This window comes from Oryzias latipes, chromosome 16 (assembly GCF_002234675.1).
Source record: "Oryzias latipes chromosome 16, ASM223467v1".
NCBI lineage: Eukaryota > Metazoa > Chordata > Actinopteri > Beloniformes > Adrianichthyidae > Oryzias > Oryzias latipes.
Window position 1 is genome coordinate 19,558,370 of NC_019874.2, and position 23,415 is coordinate 19,581,784.

A 23,415-nucleotide genomic window follows, 5' to 3' on the forward strand; every position below is an offset into this window, starting at 1 on the left:
TTCATTTTCTTTTTATATGCCCTCTCTCATGAGAAAAATGCTACGAGAACATGTCGAAATATAACAAAAACAATTTTTTTGGAGTGGGTCTTTAAATTTACAGTCCAGGTTATGGCTGGGATTGCATCCTTTCATTTGATTTATTGTAACCCTAATGGATTCCTGCTATTAACATCTCTCCACGTCAGAAAAATCAGAAAAAAATGGCACAACCTTGTTCTGCCTGTTAGCCCCTATCAGCTTTCTTCCTGCCCACTTCCCCTCTGATACGCCCTCTCTCCCCTGCCAACTATTCCTTCTTGCACCCCCTCTCTCCCCCCTTTGACCTGCTGAACCAGCACACACCAGTCTGTCTGTCAAACCGGTGGAACAGGTGCTCCAGCAGGAACCTCACTTCCCCCACTTTTCCCCCTCTGCGGGCCAAAGGCACACAGATACACGTGTGAAGAGATTGCTAGTCTGAGTTTAAAAACTGAGCTGAAACCTGTGGGGTTCAGGTCAGAACTGTTGCCAATTTTAAATGTAAAGTATGCCTAATGACACCAGCTTCCAGACCTTTGACTGTCTGTGGTGTCACATGCACACACATCCACTAAATCACTTTAAGAAGGTGACCTCAAGGTGTCTTGACAGCATCATTTGAGCCTGCAGAGCTGTGGTAGTTCATAACTTGACGTAGGTCCAAAGCACTCCCCAGCTTCGCTGTAATGAAGTGTTTCCTTTTGCTTTTTTCGCATTACATGAGAGCTTAGCTCTTTTAGAATCTGCTCCTCACCGCATGACAGGAAACGATTAGGTGGACCACAAAACCAATGCAAATACTGAATCGCAATCAAACAGTCACCAGGTGCTGGGGAGGGTGACAAGCAATGAGGGACCGAAAGGGGGTAGAAAATGAGGTTGATGGGGAGAGGGGGGGTGAAGCGTGACTGTCCAACACAGTTGGCACCAAGGACCCATGGTGCTCTGGGGCGGAGGGGGGCAGAGGCAGCGAGACAGAGGCAGAGAGGTTTCAATCGTGAGGGAACATAGGAACCAAAGATCTCCCAACCCCCCCCTCTGCATCTGCTCCTCAAGGAAAACCAGAGATACTGAGCAGTGTGTGGGAAAGAGGCGAAAGAGGAAGGAAAAAAAAGGATTCCAAAGAACATGAAAGAAAGACATTGTCATTAAGCGCACTAGGAAGTTCTCTCTTTCCCTCTCTTCCTCCGTCTCGCACCTCTCTCAATTTCATCTTAAATCCACTTCAATTTCCCCTAAAGGAATCAACTCTCCCCTTTCCTGTAAGTATTCTCTTTCATTCTCTTGCTTTTATTCTGACTGTGTTTTCAGCGTCCTTCTGTGACGAGACCGGAACAGCGTGTGTGTGTGAGACACTGACTTAGTCTTGTACGAATGAAATAATCAATGAGTAGCCTTTCCTTGGACCCTGTGCAATAAATGAGGGAAGTATGTATCTCATTTTAAATTGGGAACTGCAATAAGATTGCTGCAAATTGGTATGCATGACCTTAGCTCCTCTGGAGCACGTGTGTATGGATTTGTTGGTGTGTATTTGTACATTTGCTTCAAACAGGTTTCCTCTGGGTGTTCTGTTGCTGGCCACTTCAATCAATATTGTTAATAGGTTGTGTGTGTACTAATGCAGCTTATGTAGATTCTCAGTTCTCTCTACTTGAGAGTCAGCCCTTTTACTACTAGTGCACAGCAGCACACGTTTGTCCTGCTGCCACTGTGCAGTAAATGCTGTGGAGAGACCATGTTTGTTGGTTGGACTGTCCTGTCATGGTTTCTGTCGCCTGCATTCACGCAAGCATGGACTCGGCTCATCTCATCCCTGCTCCATGCTCTGTTCCTTTCCTATTTATTTTTTGTGTCATTAGCTCTGTCTCTCTGATTATGCCAGGCTGTCTAAAGGGAGGCTGCAGTTGCCAGACCTGCTCATCATAGAGCACAGTCTGCCTGATGGTCTTTAGACATCTATATTTCCCCTGTGCTGTGGTCTCTATTGTTTTTGTCTATCAGTGGATTAACAAGCATCTGTCCCTCTGTCCTTCCCCGTTTCCTCCGCTTTAATGTGTTCCCAGCAGCGAGAGGCAGAAAAAGAAGAGCCCATTCCTCCTGGTAGGTAAACCAGGACTTTCCTCTTTCTCTCTGCTCCGCTTCCCTGCTCCCCTCCCGCTCCCTCCTCTTCACCATGACGCTGCTGGCCTCTGAGAGGTCACTTCTCATCCGGAACAAGTTCCGCTCAGGTGAGCATCAAGAAGGCATCAATCATGCCAGTTAAAGGGGTGGAGGAATTATTTTACTACAGCAGTTGCTAGGCGTTATTTGAGGCAACCGAGTTTCTGTTGTCTTTCAAGCACAAGATTGATGTTTTCTCAGCAGAAAAGAGAGTCTTTAATGCAGCCGTTGGTCCTTAAAGAGTTGCTACATACTGGCAAGAAAACCAAGTAGTCGAGGGACTGGTGCAAGTGTGTAATGTTGCAGAAGCGTTTTAACCTGTTCCTGCTACTAGGTCACAAACACATGGGCAATAATTGAAATTGATTATGTCTGACGTCACCTATAGGAATCTGAAGTGCGAAAACGGTTGTCACTGCTTGCGTGGCCATATTGACGCATATTAAGCAAGACAGAGAAGAATAAGAGTTTTGTTCAGTTCATGCTCACACTAACAAATACTAGCAGTCTACTGTTGTCTGAAATTCAATACTCAGAGATTTATAGCAGTGAGTCTGATCTGTACATTAACCTTTTTACACCGGAGCTCTAGCTCCAGTGTTTACATTCTTTCGACTGCTGTAACCCTTTAACCATTTTTGCAATTAACTTAAGTCCAGCGGATTCTGAAGAGGAGAATATATATGGAAAACACTTAACACGTAGCACTAAAGGACTTTACTGTCAGTTAAGATGTGATCTGACCAAAAGGACCATCTAAAAGTAAAACTACCTGTCAGACAAATGCATTCCATTTATATATTAAAGTCTTGTAGACATTTCAAAGTCCTTATCTAGGTGATGTCTGACCTTCATACTGACACAATGGGTTACTCTTGTGGGAAATTTGACCAAAAAAAAGACCCCTTCATGTTAAAAAGTTGAAAATCTTAGTGCAGATTGAATAATAAAAGAATCAGACATGAACTTATTACTTTTTAGAATTTGAGTGCAAAAAGTTTTATAATGCAGCTTCAACATGATCATAATGTTCTTGCTTCATGTTTAGGAGTTGCCTGGTATCCCAAATGCTTAACTTACATGACAAAAAGGTGCATTAAAGACAGATGCTTGTTAAAAAATAAATGTTTAAATAAATCCTCTCAAGTATTTTAGTGTATGCACTCTGACTTTGATTTCTTCAACTTTTCTGATTTTGCCTCTGTTGACCTCCAAACCATTAGTTTTTTTCTGCATGGTCTTTAACTGCCAACAGCTCTGCTTCTCAAAACGCTTCTCCATCCAACTGCTGTATCCTTGTAGTTGGAGCGACCCAAATGAAAACCCTTAAAGAGATTAAAAGTAAAAAAATCCTCTATAATTGAAGTTATATTGGAGGTTTTACTTTAGGTTGCATTCATTTGTACTTATTTAAGGACTCACACACGTAGAGTTTAGTGTCCGCAGATCATTCCAAGGTCTCATCCACTGACTTTTGCTTCACACCCTACTCTGACAACTGTTGAAATGTCCAAATCTACAAAACTCACATTTTAAAGTTGAAAAAAAAACTTAATAACAGACAGTTTTTCTCTAAATTAAAGTCTTTTAAACGTTTTTTTTGTTTGTTGTAAAACTAACACAAAAACACCTAATACTGGTTAAGCTGGCTACTGGTTTCGCATCAACAACTGTGCATCACAGAAACGTGCAGCTTATTGATGAATAATAGTTTTTTGTTGACACAGTCTTTTATTGGGTGGTGCATATTCAGATGGTTGTAACTCATAAAGTGTTTGAATGAATATGAAAAATAATAGACTTTATTATTGTGGCTGTTTTAAAACTAAACTAATTTGTTAAAGCCAAAAAATGAAAATCTGACTTTCAGGACATGTGGTGGTGCAATAAATGAGGCATTGTTGTTTTAAAATGAGGGGAACCACAGGAAAAGGTTTGCTTAAATTTTGAAAGAGTCTGTGCAACAATCATGCAATACGAATTCAGTTTGACCCCAAGAAGAAATTGTTGTTAATTACAATTTTTTTTCTTCAATTTTGCACCTCTAGCTGATAGCAAACTGCTTCAGCTCAGTGAAATGTTTTTTATTTTGACTCAGCTTGCTTGGTTTGTTACCATACCTTTCTGTGGTGTGGTGCAGTCACAAAAACATATCTGCACTTGATTTCTGAAGAAAAAATATGATTTACAAAAGTGAGAACATGGAGAGAAAAATATGACATGACTATCCCATCTGTCCGTGTGCATATGATATCAGCGCGCATAAATCATGACTCCAACTAGCCAGGCTGTAATCGAATACAGTATGGTGTCATTTTTCTCAGCTAACCAGGCTGAGTGAGCTTTGTGACACAGTTGTTATAATCTCTCTGAAAAGATGTCAAACAGCTCTCACACAATGACCACTCCATACACACAGGGAGGCTTTCTGCATCCTCTGTGTGTCACTGCCGCTTTGTGAAGCTGCATGATAAGAGGCTGATCCTGCACACACTGAAGATAAACTGTCTTTAGTGGATGCTTAATGTTGTACCACCACGAGCATCCGACAATACATTTTCTGACGTTAAACATTACAAAAAATGTTTGGTTGTCCAAACCAGCCCATCGTGAAACAAGGACTATAAAATACTATAAAACATAAATGTAATATCACGAAATTATGAGTGTTTTCTGCTCTAAAACATCAGTTTGCTAAAAAAACACATCTTTTCCTGGCTTCAATTATCTGCAACAAGAGAAGAAAACGAGTAAAGGTTGTCTTAAACCAACCACAACTAAAATTTAAAACTCTGAACAACCTTGCTAGCCTTGTGTTTGGATTTTGGGTTCAACTGCCGTCAAGTTATGCCAAAGACTCTAACGATGCCACCAGGGTTCTGTGTCAAGGGTAAGATTGAGGGTTAAATCGAAAAAATATTTTCTTGCTTGGACTGCAGCTCAGCATTCCCTCAGGGAATGAATCAAATACAGAAAACAAATTTGGCACACTCAGTTGAGCAGCAATAGTGGCACTTTAATGTTATCCATTCACAGTACCCATCAACTATTCTTATTTTCATTTATATGAAGTAACATCATTCCAATCAACAGTTTACTCATTTTAACACAACTGCTAAACATTACCAGCCATTAAGGAAGGATATGATATAATCTATTGGAAAAGCAGGGACATAATCCAGATGAATTGACACAAAACATCTCTTTTTTATGGAGTTACAGGTTTTCTAAGTTAAGGGTACTAATGTGGTTACAGTTTTAATAAAGTATTTTTTTATTGGTCCTTTTCATAAAATGACTTTATCATTCAGTTCACTTTACATTACATATGGTAAAATTGTGTTAAAAACTACCGCTGCTAAAAGAGGTGCCCTGATTTTCACATTGGGGTCAAAAATCTTTACTTTTTTTTTTTATTCCTTTGCTGGCAATCTCTTCAAAAAGCCTGTAATAAATGGTTTAATGTTTAAGAATTAATTATTTTAAGGGTAGACGTCTCAAAGTCTTTTATTTTGAAGGATCAAAACATGGTAATGGATACTCTGACTAAATGACATAAAAAGACATCAAATATTATCCACTTTAAACAACTATCATGTCATGTTGTTGCACTTGAAGTTTTTTTTATTTTTATGGACACAGTCCTTTTTCAAAGACGATCTGAGTTTCTTGCTTCTTGATGAGCAGTAACAGCTATGAATAACGTTTAGTCAGTGGGCAGGAATGTCTGCTTTGCAACTGAAAACATGGTGTTTTATAGTTGATAAAGAAATCAGAGTCATTTTGTTGTAGCTGCTTTTAATGTTTACAGCTTTTTCACCAAAATCAACTCAAAACTACAAAAAATCTGAAGACTCTTTCTGAAAGTGGATGACTATACTTCTTGAAACAAAATGAATACATTTAATTGGTCACAGGAAAAGAAAACCCACATTTTGTATTTATAGGGTGTTACGAATCAACTTTGTTAAAAAACTATTAAATTAAAAGCCTTAATTATCGTTTTTGTACGTATTTATGATAATCCCATACAAAATATCATGATGGGTTCCTACATGATGTCTCAGACCAAAGATGCTGTGTTTCATCATTATTTGAAACTGTCGCTAAGCTTCATGCTTTTGATGTAACAGGACTGACTGGCCAGTTTGTAGATCGTAACTGCCTCTACCAGATCTAAACGGTAAATCTTAGAAGTAAGATGTCTTTTATCTTTACTTTAAAGTTTACTAAAGCTTGAATAATTTAATTTGAATGACGATTATACGAATATAAATTGATTAATTGATCAAGTCAATTAAGTTTTGCAGCTCTAGTCTTTGCCTGTACTCTGGGGTGTGACTTTATAATGGAATGATGGAAGTGGGGGGTGTAAATGTATGGACATGACATGACAGACTGAAATGATTATAGATAATATCATGCTACTGGGTCTTATGACATCTTATGTCAACTTGAAAAATTACATGACATTTAATATTATTCCTCCTGACCATCGCTTTGGTGATGCATGCAGGGTGCCGCAGTCAACAGGCTTTTCACTGTATGGCTAATTTTCCTTTAAATGTTAGCCACTGCTTAATTCCCAGGCAGCTGTCGTAAATGTCTGCTAAATAGAAAGGCGAGTAAATGACACACAGACAGTCCAGTCCCCAAAGTAAACAAGCAGCTGCTAGAAAACGTGATTCTTCAAGCAGCTGGCATGTTTGAAATGATGTATATAAATACTGTAACGGAGTCAGAGCTGTACTTTCTGCCTGGCAGTTTTTGATCACCTTTGGTGTGTTTTTGTTGAAATACACAGGAAAATTGATTGAAATAGAGATTCTGTATGTGCATTTTTATTTGCTATAGGATAATCAATTATTTTTGTTGAGTGTCATCTCATGTACTTGGCTTTTGAATTTAGTTTCTCAAAAATATATAGTTATTTACTGTTTATTAAGAAACCAAGATACTGTTTTTGAGTAAAAGAAAAAATTTAGGTTAGATAGGTTTTGTGCAACCCCCATGAGTAATTGGGAACAACCTGACAGACTGTCTGAATTGCTGCACTAAATCATCCTATATTGTTATGAATCCAGGAGCTCAGATTGTGAACAGGCTTCAAATACAGATTTCCAAACATTTGTTTTGAGTTGTCAGAGAGAAGGGAAAGCAGGAAGAGTGTACTTAGTGGCACAAATGAGCATGACGTGAGCAGTAGAAGATGTATGAGAGGCTTGTGGAGAGACCGGGACAGCTGATGGGGGGGAAGGGACCAACAGAAATAGACATACTCAGAGTTAAATAGTCACCGCTCTCATGTACCCCCATAAAGTCCTGCCCTCCCCTTGTCAGGTCTCTGAGGTCCCAATGCTTATTGAAATGTATCCCATATTTTCAGCTTTTTTCATGCTCCTTCTTCACCTGTTTGTGTGTGTTCCGTGTTGAGGTGAACATGCATGTGTGTGGATGGGTGCATCAAAACAGATAATCTGCAAGCAGTCACGGAATAATCTGAGCCTCAAGGCCATGTTATTTGACACCAGTCCTGCATAGTTTAGTGTTTACATTTTTTAATTTGAACTGAATATGTTTTTTTTTCCTAGAGGGATATCAAACAAGCAAACAAGTTAATCAGTGACAGATGCAAAATTCACTTTCTTTGTTTTTCAGTGCTGCAGCTGAGAATTCAAAATCGAAGGCTACAAGAAATCAATAGGGATGCAGGTTAGTCTCTGAGTATCATTGACCCTGTAACTGATCCACCTCCACCATCCCTGCAGGTTGCATTTCAAATTAATGGCCCTCAAGCCACTTCTTTTCCTTTCAAATAATGACAGATTATCGATTTTTTTAGTCTTTAAAAATGAACAATATTGATGTGATTTTACTTCCCTTTTCAATTTCATTTGAAGAAAACAACTGTTAGATCAATATTGTGACAACTGTGTATTTTGAGCTAACAGGAAGTAAAATGTACATCAATGTGCTAAAACTTAAATGGGAGTTTAGGAAGGCTTTTCAAAAGCATAATTCAGCCAAAGCACTAATGCAAAGATTTCTAAAAAACAGTTTTAGTCAGCCACTGACCCTGATATAAACTAGTATGAAATGTACAAAATATATATAACTTCTATACAAAATGTATTAATTTAGTCCTAAACACGTAACATATAAAAACAAGACAAAGTTGTAATCTGACAGTCTGTGCACGTCGCTTCAGATCTCTTTTTGCTTTTAAAAGGTTTAACTTAAATGCAGTCAGTGATGTTTCACGCTGTAACAAAGGCAAATAAATCCAAGGCTGGCAGTATTTAATTAGTGCATTATTTTACTCTGAAGTTAATCGTCTATGTAAAAAAAAAGGATATTTATTAAATCCTAATCCTTTCCATTGTGTAAACACAATCTGTCTGTTTGCACAGGGTTAAAATCCTCTCGCCTCCCCCAAATTGGAGAGAAGGACCCTGGGGAAACTCAAGTAAGGGTTAACTCTTTCTCAATAATATCCCATACTGTGTTTTCATATTCCATATGTAAATCAGTAAAACAACATTTATTTTTCCCTCCTGAAGGACTTATTTGTACATTTTCCATTAGAAAATATTTGTAACTGAAAATGAATATTGCATATTTAACTTTAATGAGATTTTATCACAGCAGATATTGAATAATAATAACCTCTGTGTTAACTGTATGGTTTTTGTGTTGGTTACTCTGTATTGTTTTTTATCTGATGCAGCGTCTCACCGACAGTGATGGACGTCAGAAGTTGCCCTCTGGTGGTGTGAGCATTGAAACTGCACAAGGTGACAGTGATGTCGCTGCCTCCTTGCTTTTTGCTGTGTGTTCTCCCTTCATTGTGCAAAATAACACACTCCTGGCATCCTTTCGTCTTTGTTTTATATGGATACAGGCCTGTTTATACAGTAACTGAATGAGAAAATGAAGTGTGTAAATCTTGCAAAGGACTCTGTTTCACCAGTTGTCAGAACGAAATGTGACCTTGCTGCACACTGTAATGCTGCATTATAAACAGCTGTCTGACGTATTGGTGGGTGACAGCAAACAATGAACTAATCAATCTGGGAGTCATAATTTTCATTATCTTCCACGATCACCTATTTTTCTTCCTTTTTTTCTCCATCTTCCAATGATCTTTATGATTCCTCTTTAATTTTTCTCAAGGCTTTTATTATGGTTTATGGCATTTTTCAAATTTCCGATTTTTTGAAGACTTTTTTCGACTTGAAATTTGAAAAATGCTATGTGCAAGAAAGTGTGCAAAAATCCAAGGGAATACATTCCTCTGTGGGAAGAATTGTTTACTATATTTTGATACCTCTATTGTTTGAGCTGGAACCGATCGCCTGTGGCAAGAATGTCCATGCTCACGTCACATATGTTCTAAAATCCTGTTGCGTCTCATCCTCAGATCTCTAATTTTCTGATGTCCCATCTGTGCCCTTCATTTCCTTTCATCTGCACCATTGTTTTCTCTGTCTTCCACCCTTAGAGAGGGCTGTTTGTGGGGGCCAGAGGCAGAGGAAGGTTCACCAGTCACAGGACCCTGCAGATGGGATCAGAAGTCCACCTGTAGGCCAGCAGCAGGAACCCACACTTTCCCTGGAGAGCTGTAAGTCAGTTTAAAGTAACAATCACAAAAACCTGTATTACAGTTTTAAACTGTCTTTTTACAAAGAAATCCCTTTAATCTTGCATTTTTACACTAATATTATTATTGTCAGTTTTTCTTCCTCTTCACCTTCTTTCTGTCACCTTCTCACAGGTCCTGCCTCCCTCCCCGCCAATGTCTTCGAAGATGACATTTCCCCCTCCCCCTCATTTGCAGAGCAATGCGGTGCTCAACAATCACCAGCCATTCCCTCATTACCAGGACTTCCGTGTGACCAGTCACTAAGTGACTGTTCAGCCGTGAGTGCGACCTTTAATAACAATTTTGTACAAGCGAGAGAAAGGCAAAGTTAAATCATTTCAAAAGAACAGAAAAAAATGGTAAATGACATATACTTCTATAGTGCTTTTTTACCTTCTTCAAGACCCAAAGTGCTTTACAGTCCCAGTCCCATTCACCCAGTCACACACACATTCACACACTGGTGGCAGCTCTGCTGCCAAACACTGGCGCCAACCTCCCACAAGAGGCAAGGTGGGGTTCAGTGTCTTGCCCAAGGACACTTTGACTCATGGGCATGCAAGGCGGGAATCGAACCTGCAATATTACGATTGTGGGTCGACTGCCCTACCGCTGCACCACGGCCGCCCGTAAATAAAGACAATAGTGACTGGGTGATGACTTTAAAAATAGCTTTGTTGGTCAGGCAATCTAATTTTCTGCTTTCAGTCCAGTTTGGCGTTGCTCCCGGCAACCGTGGGCATCAGGCAACCTGTGAGTGTAGCACTATGCGAGTCAAACTCTATGGCAACAACTGGGAGACCAAATGGGATATATTTGACTTCCCAAACCACGTCTCTATTACCAAAGGTAAGAGGTGGTTGTTGCATGCTCATTTAGGCTCAAAATTAGGTTTTCATTATTTTTATTTTTATAAGTTTTTGGGTGAAACTGCTGAAGATAAAGTTAATTAGTTTGTAGAAAAACAATACTTCCATCCTAACCTGCAACACAAAGTGTGTTTTGTGAGTATCAGGTTAGAGCATATACACAATAAAAGAGATAAAAGTGCCAACCTGTCTTTAACCTAACCGTTTGGCCATTCCTGTTTCTTTTTTAAACCAGGCTCTTCTATAAGCTGCTCTGCATTCATTACTGTCAATTTGCACTTCTTGTGGAGCTCAGTGTTTGGCACCTAGGTTAACATATTCACACACAAGCCACACAGCTGTATGTCAAAGCCAGCTCACTGTCATACGGAGGCCTGTGATGCATTTACGCCTTTCTTTGTGGGAATTTAACCTTAACATGGGGCAAATCCTGTCAATGCAGAATGAGGCAACATTTGTGCCTGGGTTTCTTTCAGCCTGCATCTGCTTTTCCTTGAATTACATTTGGTTGGATGTAGCTCAGATGCAAACTAAATGTGTTTACAGACAACACAGCCTCCCAGCCGCAACTGCACATCATCTCTGCCATCTTCCCTGAACCTCAACCATCTTTCACGTCCACGTAAACCAAGGGACACCAAACCCAAAATGAAGAAACTTAAGTATCATCAGTACATTCCTCCTGACCAGAGAAGGGGGGCTGGGACTGGAGGTAATGCAACATCCTGAGTGTTACCAAAAATATTTCGTTCAATTTGTTCTTTTGGGTTGCTGTTTAACAGTAGATATTTATCTATTTGAAGTGGGAGGAGCAAAACAGAAGAGCCCTAACTCAATCCAGTCCTTAGACCCAGCCTATTCCCATCTTCTAAAACAGCCGCAGGTCTTCCTTCACCTTCAAATCCTTCAGAATCAGCAACAACTCACTGTTGTACCCAAGTATGTAGCAAAATGTTGCTCAGATATTTGTCTTGTCAAAAACAAGCTGCTGTACAAATTCTTTAACCCTTTTACACCAGCGATGTTAACAAAACACACTCTTTGACCTTACTTTTCAACCATTTACGTGATCAACGTAATTCCAAGGGATTCTGAAGAAGAGACAAGCAGCTTTTTGTGTGTACTGAAAAAAAACAGGCCTGTGTGGAGATCATAAAACAAAGACAGTAAGTCAAAGAACATCAAAACTGGAGCTAAAGGTCTAGTGTAAAAGGGTTAACTAATTTGACCTTATTTTCACATCTTTCTGGTGGTCATTTAACCACCTCTGTACATGTCAAAATTTAAATGCTTTGTCATGCACAAAGACACTTTGATGTGCACACTCATGGACTTGAGGAAGGAACATAGTCACCCTTAGCTGACTGATGTTTTCATCTTTACTTTAGTGGTGAGCACAATGATCTTATGAAGTCTTCTGGAGCCTTGCCACAAAATGTCCAACCTGTCCCTGGGACTACAAACCACTCTCCCACAGACATAAACCCTGTTTCCAAGCCTGAGCTTCTCCCATCAAATCTGGTTGATTTGACGGTAGGAAAAGCTGTGCTAATGAAAACTGAGAATCTTGTAAATTTTGAAAACACAAAAAAATGAAACGATAGCCAACACTTGTGTCATTCTTCTTCATCAGGTATCGGAGCTGCGACAGCAGCTGCGTAAGCGTGGGCTTCCTGTCTCTGGCACCAAGCCAACGTTACTGCAACGACTTTGTCCCTTCCAGCTTCAGCATGCTTGCCTGAGCCCTGCTCCCTTCTCCCAGCTGAGCTCCAGCCTGGACCCTCTCACTCCGAGCCCCCCACTACCATCTAACCAGAGCCCTGGCTCCAGCTCCAGCTCTGGACTAGACTCACCAAGCTGCAGCCCAAACCAACAGCTGTACATCCAAGATGGGGCAATTCCTAATGGGATTCACACTGTCGCTCCAAATACAGTTCCAAATGGAACATTGAACACCGTCCCAAATGCATTTACAAATGCTGCGACAGTTAGCTTGGCAGGTGAACAGTGTAATCTTACCAGCACTGCCTTCATGGCCTCCGCCAGCACGGCCTCAGGAACACCAAGTCCCAGTTTACCCATGCCATCGTCCTCGCTAGTGCAGTGTGGGACTCCCTGGAGGGCCGATAATGAGCAGCAGGAGCAACAGCAGCAAGAGTTGAGTGTGGAACTACAGATGAGGGAAAGGATACGCAGCAGGCCCAGGGACCGTTCCTTAAACACTGGTAATGAGGTAAGGATGGACAGGCTGGAAAGTGTTGATTTATTAGTAACAGGTGTGAAAAAATTACCCCACTCTACCAAATTCTTATCAATTAGCCTTGTGAGGGATCCCTTCATCCATTCCTGCAACAGGATCCTGGATGCTCTAGGAAGACTGAGGCACATGTACAGTCAGAGCAGTTGTTAAATCAGGTGAGTACACATCAGCCACATTTAATAGCCTTGGTTTAACTTGCACTACCTGAATAAGTGATCATCCTCACACTACCGGACTTCAAATTTGCCTCTGCTTTCTAATTAGGTGTTTTGCTGTCAGCCTTGTGACTTGATTGACCGCAACTTTGAGCTGCCAGTGCAGATCACGGCAAGTCCTGTACAGACTGTTCCTGGCATTCGCAGCTTGGAAGAAGACCTACAAGAGGCTATTCAGAGGGCGCAGGTTAGAAACCTTACAAAACTGAGCTCACAAAGATGCTCTTTAGTATAGTGAGAGCTAAGCATCTTCCTTGTTCCCTGCAACAGATGGACCCTCCACAGTCAATTGATGACATTCTGGATGAGGCTTTCACTTGTGATGGTGAGTCTCCCACACTATGTGAAGAGTGCATCAACAGCGTCACTCATATATCTTCTAATGTCTAATCCCCTTTACTGCCTCTCTTTCAGGCTCTGTCAATGTCTCTGATCGTAAATCCCCTGCCCACCTCTCCCCTGACCTTTCTGCCTCACCTCAAAGGGAGCAGTCCCAGTCGTCCCAACAGCACAACATGGACAGCAACTGCTTGCCGTCACCCCTTTGCTCCTCTCTCTTGTTGGAGCTCCCTCCATCTCCAGCAGTAATAAACCCAAACCAAGTTCTCCCAGCTCCTCCCCCTCTCCTCATCTGCACCTCACCTTTGACATCAACCGCGAAGTCACGCAAACGACGGGCTCCGATGCCATTTGATGCCGCAGATTGGCTTGAAACGCTGACATCTGGTCTGCGCCCTGTTACTCCACCCAAAGCTCCCTTTGTGGAGCCAGATTTCAGCCTGGATTCAGACCTGAATGTGAATCGAGTTCTGGATCTACTGATAGAGAAGTGGTGAGGACACCCCAGACCCCTGCACATCAAATGTTTGCAAACTGTTTGTATGTACAGTGGAGCCAATTTTTAAGGGTCGCCAGTGGGAGAAGCTTTCTACATTTTATTAAGGGCACAATGTCATAAATTTCAATGGGGTCTCTGCTCCCCATCACTGATAGGCTGGCAGAGTTTCTGGCTCCACGCAATGTCGAGAGCTGGAATTGTTGCAGCCCTGAGATCAGACACAGCTTTTAAAGGAAACATGTGCAGTGTACACTGACTGCTGTTCAAAGCAGTCAAAGCAGGCTTACCCAGAAAAAGAAATCAAGCAACACATCGGTGAGTTGACTCACTCCGCAGCACAATGTGTGGAGCGCAAAACAAAAGAAAACCTGACGGCGTATTAAGTTAAACATGCTCCCTGGCTGTGCTGGGAGAATGTTGTTTCTGACTTATCTCCAAAACCTGTTGTTGGATTGGGTTGAGCGTGGCCCCTGGTGTTGACTCAAGTCATTGAGTCCCAGTTATTCATAAAGCCCATTCAGAGAGTGCAGCAGCTGGGTAGAGAACACAGCATGTGTGTGGCTCCAGACCTTAACCCTGATGCCAGACACACAGTCGGCATGCAGAGGGAGAAAGCTGGCAGAACCCACAAATAAGACAAGTGCGAGAGCTTGAGCGTATGTGTATGTGTGCTTTTAGAATGCCTGATGATGTGCGAGTGCCCACACAAGTCTTGCAAACATACAACTGCTTCCATGTATCAGCAGAAATGCCAAACGCACTTGTATTTATTTGTTTGCTTCCAGTTACGGATGTCAGTTTGTGAGCAGTACGGCTGATTTGCAAGGTGATGAAAGAGAAAGAGGAAAGTCTTTGGGTTTCTGAGTCCTTTTTTCATTTCAGACGGTTTAATGTGGATCCACTGCCAGCAGGCAGCAGCCCTGTTGTAGTTTTACCTGCATAATCATCAGAACAACCACCTTACATTGCTCAGGTCGCCGTTCTCCAGACGTGCAATCAGGAAAAAGTAGCTCCTATACAACTGCACCAATCAGCTGAGTGAGCTTCCTCACCACTTTGCAAAACCAGGTGGTCCTTTTTTCAGTGATTAACCCCTAGCAGTGTCTGGCCCCAGTTGGATGTTTACCTCCCTACTGCCATGGCCAGTTTTAGCATGAAATATGACCCCAAAACAAGGCCACACCTGCTCAGTATGTATAAATTAATTTGGAGCCTGACATTGCTAAACAGCTGTTGGATTTGATCAGAATACAAAATAACCAGAAAAAGCCTGGAGTAGGATAAAAAGGAAGTTGCATATTTCCATGATGAAGATTTTTTAAAATAAAATCCGATTCTTGGATGGATTGAACAAAATAAACTAATTATCATCCTATTTGTTTTTTTTGTTTTTAAAAAAATCCTATAAGTGAAGTTCATACAGATTAGAAAATAAAACCTAAATTGACTGCATATCAATTAAGTAATTACTGAAAGGCTAACTCTGACCTATTAACATCTGTTAAATTCTAAAATATTGCATGATTTATTTTGTTATATCACATGATTTGTTTAACTAATGAAACTCCAAAAAAACGAATTCCTAAAAATCCAAAAGTCATAATTTTTTGTGACGATTGGATGGGCACAGAAACTTAACGTCTGTCTTTCTTCTATATGTCTTGCTTTTCTCCCAGTCAGTTTGGAATCTCTGGCTTTTCTGTCTGATGGCAGAAAGAAAAGATCCTTTTAGCATTGAAAATCTATGGAGCCCGTGACCTGACATGGGTAAAAAAAATGAAATCGTTCTCACAAATTATCATTTTGTTCCCGTGAATTATTATTTCGTTACCACAAAATCATAATTTGTTCCCATGGAATAATGACATTTTTCCCCGAATTATTAATTTTCTCAAACGAAAAAGTGTTTACAATGAAGAAAATCCCCAAATTGGACTTTATTCTTTCACATGAACCAGAAGCAGTTACTTTACGAGCAGTCTCTTTTCTGGCTAGCCCCGATTTTGTGGCAAATGGAGTGAATCTTCTAATCTACTTTGTTAGATTTGCTAAGTTTCACTTTGCAAAATGTGTTATCACACTGTTTCCATTAAATTATTAATGCGAATAAACACAAATCAACCCACGCCATAATTTATTCACAAACGTGGATGTGAGCAATACTTGGATTTACAGCAGATAGATTCAAATTTCCGCCTGTGTACATCTCATTACAATGCATGGAAGACGCAAAGGATGTTTAAAGATTGGAACTATTTATTTTAAAAAGCTCTACAGAAGCATCGGTAATCACGTCTCCATGTCTGGGTTCATTCACAGTCTCTCCCGGTATAGTGAGCCTCCCTCCAGCTCCAGTGTTGAACAGTGTCTCTCTGTTCGAGAGGGGAAAAAAATCGACAACAATCAAACTAGGGGATCATTTATTTTTGTCTAGATAAAAATATGAAAAATATCATAAGGAAGCCCGAGCTTGCTGCCTGCCCATCCCGCAGCAGCGCTCTGTCTGTGGGCTAGCGAGCTGCCTGCATGCCGGCATAACAAGCGGACGAGCTCAGCCGCCGGAGATCGCTATGCCGTCTGTCTGCCGTCCAGCCGCTCACCCAGGGGTAACCCAGCGTAGCGATCACCTCGCTATAGTCAATGGAAACCTCAATAATTGAAGTGGCAACATATATTTTATTTATATTACTTATCACTTATCTTATTTACGGTAAATATGTAACCGGAAGCATTTATTTCTGGTTGAAAATATGGGTTTAGTAAAAAGTCACAATTATTTTTAGGGAATGAATTACTATTTCGTGGGAATGAATTAGTATTTTCTGTTTTTACCCATGTCTGGTCACGGGCTCCATAGAAAGCTGTCAAAGATCCTTGTATAGTTTTCAGTATTAAAAAACGTAACTGAAAAAAAAAAGGAAAAAATATAAAAAAAACAGGTTTTGTAAAATGATGTCAATGAAAATCATAGCCATCATTGAATATTACTTGCTGCAAGAAAAAAGTAGAAAAAAAGAAAGAAACAAAGAAAATTGTTAGGCGGGAGAGTAACATGCTACCTCCTGTGACTTGAAAGGCTTTGGACTGACACTTGCCTTCTTTATTTTTTTTTTATTTCCACTGGAGCACAGTTTTCGGACAAGGCTTAACTCTTGAAACACTTCATATTAAAGGAAGTTTGAACAATCATCTGGAACCACCAGAGTGTTTTTTTGGTATCTGTGATTCAGTTGGCCATTTTGCTGCTATAACTTTTAAACTTGAGAAAAACATGTAATTTGTTTGCTTTTATTTATTATGTAATTTGTTCAAGCAAAAGACACCAATTTTGTTGAAAATGTGTTTAAAGCATTAAGAAAATTAAAGTCTTAATAGATTTTTAACACAGTTCTTCTGTTTCCTTTATTTGTATGTATTTCCATGTACATACAGTAATCAACTGTTTTCTGCTGGTGTGTTAAACGAGGGGAAAACTGATTGAAGTGCACACCATTTTTTGTTTCAACTTTCACAAAACATAACTTCTTAAATGTAAATAGTTAGATAAAAGAAATATTTATTCATTTCAATGGGCTTTAGAAAATTAATATTCTAGATTAATCACAACAATAGTTTATTCTTGTAAAAGTACTTGAATATTTTTTGGTGAGCTAAAAATTACACTTGAAACATGTCGATAAATTTGACAGCCATCCATTTTTTATATCTGCTCCACCCTTTGAATGTGTAAAGGTGGTTGCAACATCTTTTGCAAGGCTGCAAACACCATGGACAGAGCGCCAATCCACTGTTTATGTGGAAACGTTTCTTTAAACTATCCAATACTTAAAGTAGGAAGTAAAGTTTTCTCATCTCAAAAATCTTCTGAATCTGCAGAAGCTTGGCTTATTTGACTCCTAAATATGATCACTTTGCATTTTTAAAACTCTTTAATTGAGCATGTCGATTTGCTAATTAAAGTCAATGAAATGTTGTTACATGCACATGTTTTGGTAATTAATCTATTGGAACCATTGAAAAATTAAGTGATAATGCACTCTGAGGCCAAAAACTGCCCCACTGTAATTCACCCTTAGAGGAACGTAGCAGTCTGCAGGGCTTAATGTCATGATAATCCATCCAGCAGCCATAAATGTCAGCTTCATGGTGGCACAGGCAAAAAGCCACTAAAAGCATTGGAGTTTACTGGCAAATGCAAAAGACAAACCCAAATATCTTCCATCTTAGCCTAATTACCTATTTACTCTCTTATTTTGAGGCTGACTTTAAATAAGAGTAAAAATAAAGCATTCTTTTAAGATAGTGCACAGTGTTAATCTTTAAAATGTTTTGTTTTAGTTACTTTGAAACATTTAAAGCTTAAGCTTTAACAACAATAAAAGGCTGACTTCATATGATGGCCCAAAAATGGTGGAAGGAACCTCTTCTTATTTTTAGGCAGTATATGAAGTACACCCTTAAAATTTTAAATACCCTTCTGATGAAAAAATTAGACTGATGGTTTTCCTCATGCCATTTCTTCAACATTTTACTATGAACAGTGTGCCATCTCTGTTTTTAGAATTTTATTGAATGCAAGCAAACATTTCTAATTTACCTTAAAGTTACAATAATTAACAAAATACAAAATAGTTACTTACTAATTCTGGAATGATGGAAATGATGCAAACTTTTTTTGAGTAAACCTTTTTCACAAGTAAAAGAATCAAATCATGGGATTGTTTTGTTTTAATGGATCATAAATACCACTGAAACCTTGATAATTATTGCCAAAAGCTAAAAAAAAAACCCTACATGAAAAATAAAGTATAAATAATGTTTATTCATAACTTAGAAAGATTTATGCATTTTAAAGAGCCACTCCAATGAAAATTGTTTTTGGAGTTTTTCAATTCATTTCAATTCAATTCAATTCAATTCAATTCAATTCAATTCAATTCAATTCAATTCAATTCAATTCAATTCAATTCAATTCAATTCAATTCAATTCTTACAATTGCGTTTCATAGGATTTCTTTATTCCAGTTTTGAATCAGAAGCAGATGAAAAAATGGTGTTGGAAAAAGCTTGTAGCAGTGACATAGAACCTTCAACGACAAGTCACAAGCTCCCTCTCTGCTCTATTCTGATGCAGACAAACAGCTCTATTAACATCTTTGTTTTCTTCGTCTGAGCTGGTATCTGTCTCAAAACGGTACAGCTGGTAACCTGAACGATTTTGTTGCACTGGTCATTTTAGGTTTTGTTGTGAGGGGTTCTAAACTAGTCAAAGAGACTGTAAACAAATGGATGACAGAAAAAGAGGCGGGCTTTCTTCTTGCTAATGGCCCCGCCCACAACTCAGAGGCAAATTTCTGATGAACTCCTGTTGCTCTCCTGAAACCATGTCCTAGAAAACGACACAGGGTTTATGATTTTACGTCAAAATTGCATAATCATAATTAAAAAATGAATGGGGACACTTTTACAATAGATCAAACGATGATAGGAGTGGCACTTTAACAATGTATGCCTTTAACTGTCCAGGTGTTTGGCTTTCACAAGGTTGCTGTGACTTACAGTCATCTCTGCTGGGCACAGAGTGCTCATAAAGGACAGTTACTGTTTACAGTGCCGTAAATTTCCGAACTCCAAAAATGGACATTTGCAGGCATATTGGGAAAAGAAATACAGCAATGAAATCCCAATTTGAATCCCTGCTTTTGAATCTTCTCTTTATGCATGGGAGCAAATTCACTGGATGTTAAATTGTTGTTCTCCCGCACTTCAAAAAACATAGATGTTTGGTCGAATTGTGACCCAGCAAGTCTCAGGTTATTATAAGTAGGTTATTTCATATGAATGATCTATATACAGCTTTTTTTTTTTTTAAAGAACTGACAAAATAAAAGCAGGACTGAATAGACTAGAATTGGAATGGTGTAATAGTGTGTAAATGTCCTGGTAAAGCTAAAAGGCTTTAAGTGATGAACATGTTAAACAGCTAATATAGTCTGTAGAGAGACAAATGGGAACAAGAAAAACATTTCAGATATGGGATAAAACAAAGGGTTACTTGAAGGGGAGACATAAAACAAAATTTTCAGAACTATAAGAAAACTGATTTCATTCTGGCAGAAGCTCGACTTTTAGAAGTCCAATTTAAAAAAAAGGCTAGTCCCAATAGAGAGCTAAACCAAGCCGTTGATCTGGTTGCAGATCAAGGTAAGGCTGCATATGTTTATGAATCTAATAATACACCACATCTGAATAAAGACAGGGCACACAGAGAATAATTAGGATGAGATGGTGTGTTCACTTTGACTCTTGCACCCAGGGGTGAGATTGTGTGTTTTTACAAGGTGTAGGTGTCATCGGTGTGTAATGAGGACTTCACTGTCAATGGGCCCTCAAGCGGTTCAGCATCACTTCCTCCGCTTCTCTGTGCTGCACTCCTGCTTCCTGCACAATTTCATGGGAATTTAAGGGTGTGCTTCATATGTAAAGCAGTTAGCTGGCTACGGCACGATACGGTGTGCATGGATGCTGTCTCTCTCCCTGTCGACGTAGCTCCATCATTCCCTCTCTTGGGTCGGAGTTGGGTTAGCTTTGATCACTAGCAGAGGGTCGCTATGGTTCGATTTTTGTGGCGCTCCTCTGAGGGGTTTGTACTGCAATTATAAACCATGTAGGAGAAGTAGGAGGATGTTAATTTTCTTAGGAGCTACTTTGGCCTTTGTGTCAGATTGCCAAGACTGAATAGGGAGCAAGCGTACATTACAAACCAGAAAAAAAGTCATTTTTTACCACACAATCAATATGTGGCATGTAAAATCCATCAAAAAGATTTTTGTTAAAGAAAGCTGAACTCCCTTTTCAACACATTTACACTGCAGATATCCTGAAAAAATAGTAAACCCAACAGCAATATTAAGCCTGACTGAAAATGCACTTGTGTTTTAGAAGCATATTCATTCTAGAGTTATAATACTTCATTTTCCATAATGAATGCAATATTTTGTTTTTGCTGTACATATACACCACCACATGATTGCTGTTTCCTTTTTTTTTTTTTGAAGGTGCCACTGGCTAAAACCAGAAAAACAGTATAATTAGGTTTGATCTTTTGGACTGTATTCACATTGTAACTCACAAATGACCTGACTGGATTTGTGTGCCCACTCATATATTTTCAAATGCAATCAAACATTGAAACAAGAACCAAATTCTTGTAAATTAATAAAAAAGAAAAAAAAACAAGTTGAGTCATGCAAGCAGCAGGGGTGTCTGGTATGACCGATTAGTACTTTTTTAGGAGCAGGTAAAGCTTTTTAATTATTTTTTGGATACGTTAATCTTCATAACATAAATAAATTACAGTCCTTCAAATTTAGTTTTAGCTTCTGGCTTGTCTCTTTCTTGAAGGAAAATTTGCTTCAATTTTTTTCCAAGTTATTTTAGATTTATTAAAAACTAAAGCAAACCAACTTGAAAAAAATATAATATTGGGGTTTAAATTTTAAATATTTCCAACCACACACAAACAGGAGCTAAATCCAACTTTAAACTTTATACATAACATCTGAATCTTTCCATGTTGTTAATCGATCCATTCAGTTTTTATTCTTTAGAAAAAAACTGTTAGTAAAATGCAGTCTAATGACTTGGGTGTCCTTTTGCTGCAGAAGAACCACAAGATCCCCCCTTGACATAGATTAGTCATTTGTCAGAAAGTGTGGATCACTCATTGGTTCTCCCTGTTATATCAAATGTATCAGCCTTGGCAGTTTTCTAATTGTTTATCATTGTTGAACCAAATGTTAAATAAATACTCTAAGATTCAACTCAAAAAGGATTAGAGCTGGACTCTAAAAGTCAACCTTTTTGGTAAGTAGAAAGAAATATGTTCTTGCTGTTTACTTTTTGTAAAATCACAATTTTACTAAATCAGTTAGGAAATATGTTCAGATGGAAAGTTTAAAACACGGCAAACTGAAAAGCACAATGCTTATTACATCTTCTGTTTGTGTTTTTTTCCCCAGTGTTTTGCTATAAAAAGTTGCAAACATTACATTGTAAACTGTTTTATGTTAATTATATAATCTTTGATAAGTGAATGACTAAGATAGATGTTAGTAAAAGCTCATTGACCTGCAATTCTTTGTTAATAGTGATGAAATGCTTTAAAACAGCTTCTCTTTCAAAGTTTTTATTTAAGCACCACAAGATATTACAATTTTTTCAGCTGTTTCTGGCTAATAATGTTTCCCACCTTTTTATGCCACTTTTAAAGAAATCGCTACTTTGATTTCTTTCTCATTTGGTTTTATTTTGGTAGCAATTGAATAATAAAGGACGTACCAATTAAAAATAAATTGAAAATCAAACAAAAACACTTAAAGTTATGAGACTAATGATAAAGTATGGGTAATACTATGATGGCTAAGCTACTAAGCAGCTGTGAGATCTGCAAAACAAGGATTATTCCCAAAGAACTGGCCTATAACCTAACAGAACATGTTTTGATTCTTTTGAAGCAATTAAAAAATGCCATTATCTTACTAAAAATTGTGAGATTATATACATCTTTGTCTGCTTTTTCTTAGATTTTGAAAAAACAATAAAAAGAAAACTTCAAAAAGAAAGTGAGGCATGAATTCAGCATTGTGGAGCACAGAACTGCAGTCAAACAACCTTAGAAGTCTTGTTTTCCAATAGGAACTACTTAATAATTGCTGCTGCTTTGAACTTGTTGAAAGTATGTGAAAAATTCAGACCTGTTTTCACATTTTTCTTTGAATCCTGCTGAAGCAGACCTTATGTAGCTTACACTAAAATTATGTTTGTTCAGCAGTTTATGTTTGTTGACTGTCATTCAAAGGACTTAGAAAAACATGGCTAAATGGCTGATCACACAGCAGCTCTATAAAGCCATTGTTATTTAGGAATTATTAAATATTCATATGCTCCCAATAACTAATTTCCTTTTGTGCTCGGCTGTGTTTAAGCGGTTCACTTACACACACTTGTGAAATCCCTTATCACACTGTACAGGGGAACAACATGGAACATGTCCTTTAGCATTGCTCGTTATGATACTACCGCTGTCTGAAATGTACCTCCACACTGTTCATGCATAGACTTCCTGAAGGAACACATGGGTTCGAAAGACAAAGGCAGGATGCGGTTTTGTCCTCTGAAGGAAAGATGCCCTGAAACTGTTTAACCCTTGTGTTATCCTATACGGTCAAGATGAACATTGACGTATTATCCCTACCATGACAAAGGTGGATAAAGGTGGAGAAGATTTCATGTATTCCATGGAAACCAGAAGATCACAAATCATTGAAGAAAACAGTTCAGCGCACTGTCTAGTGGGGTCTAGATGACCTCACTCCCAATGTCAAAGTGCCAAGGACAGCACAAGG

At 38.9% G+C, this 23,415-nt stretch overlaps 1 protein-coding gene across 2 annotated transcripts; it reads left to right on the forward strand.

The window, feature by feature from the left end:
- Positions 1-944: 944 nt before the first annotated feature.
- LOC101164182 (myocardin) lies at positions 945-17,391 on the forward strand. Of its 2 annotated transcripts, XM_011485376.3 has the most exons (16): positions 945-1,283; positions 2,088-2,252; positions 7,843-7,896; positions 8,595-8,650; positions 8,912-8,978; positions 9,686-9,805; positions 9,959-10,104; positions 10,535-10,675; positions 11,242-11,407; positions 11,499-11,634; positions 12,084-12,228; positions 12,329-12,928; positions 13,015-13,110; positions 13,220-13,357; positions 13,441-13,495; positions 13,585-17,391. In XM_011485376.3, exons 2-16 carry the CDS (start codon positions 2,198-2,200, stop codon positions 14,004-14,006), a joined length of 2,397 nt encoding a protein of 798 aa, XP_011483678.1. In that variant the 5' UTR covers positions 945-1,283; positions 2,088-2,197; the 3' UTR covers positions 14,007-17,391. The 2 variants fall into 2 exon arrangements, with proteins under 2 accessions (XP_011483678.1, XP_011483680.1); XM_011485378.3 differs by lacking the exon at positions 10,535-10,675.
- Positions 17,392-23,415: the final 6,024 nt, after the last annotated feature.